Source organism: Solanum pennellii, chromosome 4 (assembly GCF_001406875.1).
Source record: "Solanum pennellii chromosome 4, SPENNV200".
NCBI lineage: Eukaryota > Viridiplantae > Streptophyta > Magnoliopsida > Solanales > Solanaceae > Solanum > Solanum pennellii.
This window is the reverse complement of record NC_028640.1, coordinates 70062600-70067884: the sequence shown is the minus strand read 5'-3', so window position 1 is coordinate 70067884 and position 5285 is coordinate 70062600. Positions and strand designations below refer to the sequence as shown.

The 5285-nt window shown below is 35.8% G+C and overlaps 1 protein-coding gene across 1 annotated transcript; it reads right to left on the bottom strand.

Moving 5' to 3' along the window:
* Window positions 1-1019: 1019 nt before the first annotated feature.
* LOC107017373 (F-box protein At5g03100-like) lies at window positions 1020-4452 on the bottom strand. The gene is made up of 3 exons (XM_015217616.2): window positions 2344-4452; window positions 1899-2057; window positions 1020-1515 (listed from the first exon to the last, which is right to left on the bottom strand). Exons 1-3 carry the CDS (start codon window positions 3382-3384, stop codon window positions 1153-1155), a joined length of 1563 nt encoding a protein of 520 aa, XP_015073102.1. The 5' UTR covers window positions 3385-4452; the 3' UTR covers window positions 1020-1152.
* Between the last annotated feature and the right edge of the window lie 833 nt (window positions 4453-5285).

Below are 5285 nucleotides of genomic sequence, written 5' to 3'. Positions count from 1 at the left end.
CAAAATATATATATTCACATAAATATAGAAATTTTACCTTATGGTTCGGGTGAACCCCGACTTAGCTGTGGGTCCGCCCTGCTAGTGAGGAGTCATGAGTGGGGGCTATAATGTCTGTTGGATTTGGTATTGGCATGATTTACTATAGAGTAACACATTTCAGTCACTGAATGTCAGGAATTAGGCATTATCATAGTGGCTGTATGATGGATCTTCTTTTGCTGTCATTTCTAATTCTCTACGTAGAAAATAGACCGGAGGATTCATAGAGCCGACTCTAACTTGCTCGGTATTAGAAAACTTTAGAGAAATGATGACCTTGAGATGACAGAAAAGGGGGAAATGAGTTGCAAAAATGAATTACTTTCATTATGGACTTGCCAAGTTGGCAAGCCGTACATAAATTTAGTAACAATATATCGTTAAAATCTGAAGCATTGTCATCTTATTAGAAAATTCATCTAACAACCGGCTCAAAGTAATGATGTTGTTTCATCTTCTCGATCATCTTATAAGAAAATTCATGTTCCACGTGATGAATGAAATTGTTCGTACTATATTGGAGGACTATATTAAGGAGTAGTTTCATGATTGCATGAGCAGTTTATCTTTGATATAATAAGCTATTGTTCCACAAATATTTTGCAACCTCCAGTAAGATATTTAAGCCCAACTCAACTCTACCTAATATATCAAGATTTTAGGTGAATCAAACAGCTGTATCATAACCCTCTTATAATACAACCTTAAGTTAAAAAAAAATAACATTTGACTGCATTGCAAGTCTCAATCATAGTTGGCTACAGAATCTTTGTGATAAACTAACAGTAGAAACACCTTCTGATAATAATACCTTGATGTCTTTGACAGAGTTTGCAAAACACAGCATTTCATATGAGAAAAAGTATGGCTAGTCAATCTAAGGAAACAACCTGCTAGAGATTCTGAAACATATACACAACATCTAAAATGCGACAAAGAAAAGTTTCATGAGAAACCAAACAACCATAACATTGGTATGTCACAAGGACATGATAACAAGAACAAAGAGTCATTAGTTACATAGACAAATTCAAGATTTTCACCAACAGTAAATCAAAAACTAAATATAAAGTAACATTGTTGGTACTGAAACAGAAAACAACTTGCAATCTAGTCACAGAAAGCTCCCTCTTTGCAAATGATCATAGAACTGGTAGAGGATCTTGGGCAACATACCAATTTCGTAGCCAATCGAGATGAATATTGAAAAGCACAGTCCATTGAACAGATACTACAATTTTTTCTCCTTGATATTATTACGAATTTCTCCAAAACCTTTGTATTCTTTAGTAGAAATTCTGAAAGTTTGAAAAGATCATCATTATCCCATTCAAGATGCTCCTTCAAGCAGATCTTGGAAGCATTGACAACCTTGACATTCTTAAGGTTGGGAAACTCGAAGCTTGACAGGAAATGAATATTATGTTCTTTGGCCAAATATCCCAATTCAAATGGGCATTGCTCAAGATCCAACTGGAAAGAGAATATAGTCAAATGAAAATCATAATACACAAAACTTACAAAAAAATGTGATTTCATAGAACAAGTGTCTGGTATAGAACAATTTCTAAATCGACCAATCTTCAATGGTTCTGGGAAAATGATTACAGAAGTTGTTCCTCTTAGGATGATTCTTGGAATAGGTAGACCAAGCTAAGAGTAACAACTCTTAAGTTTGACATCAATTTTTTTAACATGAAGTTTTCTAATTACAAACATCTCTTGTTTATAAGCAAAGATATATTTGCATGATTGCATCCATTTTGGAACACCATTGAATGTAGGAAAGGGGGAGGGATGTTAAAACTTCCTACGATGGATGTGCAAATAAAAGAGCAAAAGTTGCAGAAAGTTACAGAAGTAGTTTCCATGGTTATGTTGAGTGTCTCCACATGAGGCGAGGCTCGCAACATGATAGCTGCTCCATAGAAATAAGGCTCTGTGATATGCCAATCCAGAGTTAGACACTTGCATTTCAATTCTGGAAGTGACATCTTATCAAACTGCGTCAGTACCTGAGGTGGTAATCCCAATGAAGCTAGTGAACGATCGAGAAACCAAAACCAAATGAAAGAAAGAAAAATCCTATGTACACAGATAATGTTATGGAAAACTTGACCATCTAGAAATGTAGCCGAATGGTAGAAGAAGTATCCAACTTTATAAAGTTGACAGAAAGAATACAAAAGTCAGGTGAGTTCAGTATTTGTAAAAAGTTTAAAAGTTGTCAAATTGTGTTATATTCTCAGTGTTTTCTCTTTTTGATATCTATATATTAAAAAGCAAATAAGGTCAACATACCTCGATGAAGCAAGTCCCAAAAGTTAACTCAGTTGCATTTCTCAACTTTTGAAGATAATCTTCGATGAGTGTCTTTATAACTTGATGCTCATCAGGACCTTGATCAAACCAAGTCCAGTTCATTTGGAAAGTAAGCTTCGCACTGACCAGAGATGATACATTTACTAGCCTACACCTGAGATCATACATATATCCAGAGATCTCCAAATGTTGAACATGTGGGGCAAAAATATCCAAAGAGAGATCATCAGAGTTATCGTACGACAAATGATTTTTGAACTTAAGCCTCTTTAAATTTGAAGAACTAATTTCCATATGACGGAATCCGGAGAATTCAAGAAATTCAAGGATTTCCAAAGCAGGACAACCTGAGAGTATGTTTACAATTCTGTCATCATCTAAGGTTATGTCATTCAACCGTAGGGTCTTTAAAGACTTCCACTCTATGACGACTTCCTTGTCAAGAATACAACAAGTGAGATCTAATGTTATCAAGGAAGAACACTTGTAGATAGTGTCAGGCAAGTCAATAGAGTCATTCTCATATGAATCTGACAACAGTATAATATTTTCAACATTCTTTTCAACAACAGTTTCAAGCCATCGGGAGATTGGGAACAATAATTTATTCTTATTTTTCACCTCATCAGTAGGAACCCATCGGCTAATTGTGAAATCTACAATGTCATCAACAAAACCGACTGGTTGCTCGTATTTGGATAGGTGGGTGAAATTCAAATGGAAGTTTTTAATTTTTGAACAAGTAGAATGATCTAATATGTAATCGACAAAGGATATGAAGTTTGTCCTTTGCGATTTATCTTTACAAGAGAAAAAGAAGCTATCAATTGAAGGCCATAAATGCTCCCACCTTTTTGAGAGAACAGATGTTGTGAAGGCATCTTTTGTTGGCAAAAGTGAGAGAATTAGAATAAGAAGAGAATCGGGCAACTTACTGATTCGACTCTGATCTTCAACTCTTTTCATTTTGTGATTTGTCTCTTCAACTTTGTACGTTTGCTGAGCAGACCCCTCAGGCATTTTAGAAAAGGGAAAGGAACTTCTTACCCCGAGGGAGGCGGGAAGCTACCGCTTCTAGAATGGAAGCTTCTCCTTTACTTTTTTAGAGCGTATCGCTATTTTGAAATAAAAAAAAGGTTTATGGATGAAGTAATCGGAATGACAAGTGATTACGGTTGCGGAAAGCGGAGAAAGTCGGGAACCTTCGGAACAACCAGAACAGGAACAGTGGACCTATACTCGTTTACGTACCCCACTGGAACTAGCCTAACACCCTGCCTACTCGTCTTATAACTGGCTTATTTGTACCCAGCAGCTCGGCTTAGTCTTGGGCTGATCTCAGACTTCAATCAACCCCTTCGTACTTCGATCCAATCAATCGATCGATCAAGAGGCTAATCTCTTTTGTTTGGGCCGGTAGCTAAAAGAAAGTCCTCGCTTTCTCTTGAACAAGGGAAGGGCCTTTTGCAAAGCCGTAGATCTATCTTTTGGGTGCAGAAAGGTTTGCTAGGGTTTGAATGATTTTTCTATTTCTTTGCAAGACACATTTCCCTTTATGTTTGTTGGGTTGTCCTATGACAGGTATCTTTCAAGTGGACGGAATTAAGAGCTTAATGGGATTTACTTAGACATGTTTACATATAATACATAGCACAATCATAGAGAAAGATATTTAGGATTTTTTAAAATTTTATTTCCTTAGATAGATTTACTTGATTTTTATTCCTAAGATAGATTTACTTGTATACCTTCAAATAGTTGTTGTTATTGGAACAATATATTAAGGGAAATTGAACCAATGTCTCTGTATTTTACATGGAATCAAAACTTTATATCTTCTTTGTCGGAGTTAGGACAAAAAGCTCCGGGATTTGGTCATGTACGTGAATGAAATTTTTGTACCTAAAATTTAGTTTTCTACTACCAACAGTTGGTGGCCAGAGTAGAAGGTTATGAGTCTTACACACCGGCGAAGTTGTCGACTATGTTGTGCGAACTCTTCATTTTTGCAGGCGAACTTGTCTCGACGCGACACTGGTATGGATGCAGGGTGTGTGTCGGATTCGGACACTTTGACTAGAGTCTAGAAAAAATTTGGGAAAATCAGTTTCCGGCGATCTTTAGAGAGGAGGCGGAGCATACAAAGCTTGAAACGTATAGGAAGAAAGGGGAGTTTTTTGAAGTACAAGTATATATATTTTTTTCTTTATCTTTTTTGATAAGTCTTTTATCTTTTCTTGAAAAAGAAAACTAGAGACGAAGGTTTCTCAAGATAAGTGTGTCATTTTTTATTTATAAAATAAATTTTACTTTAAATGTTTATAATATTTCTCTCTTCTTTAACAACTATACTCCTTTTATTTTGTATGCAATTATACCAAAATATGCAATTCATTATTATATATATTTCATAAATATTTCCACTTATTTGATTATACTAGATATATTGTTATTGTTGTCTATATATAATATTACACCTTATATTATACATACCAGGTATACCAATTAGTCGCATCTCCGCACTCGTATCCATACTCGGTTCGCCCCTGAATCTTAAAATTTAAATATTTTCGAATCCGACTCTCGAATTTGCATCCGTCTCGGATAACCGCACCCGAGTCCAAGCAACGGAGACAATCTAGTTCAAAGCGCACGTGAAGACATATGAGTGGACCAATCTTGGTTTGGCTTTCTTTTGCAACATTAGCTTAGCATTTCCGATCGGTCTGTGCTGGTTCCCTAATTATAGTACCATTTTATTTCGAGAAGAAAAGTCTCCAAATAAAATCTAGGGACCCTCTTTAGTCAGTTTTGAGACTTCTCTGCTTAATGCTAATTATACTCCATTTTGGAAATTGTGTATGAGTCCAGCGTTGAGCGAAACTGTTACTTGATATTTTTTGTTGGAGGCTATTTGAAGC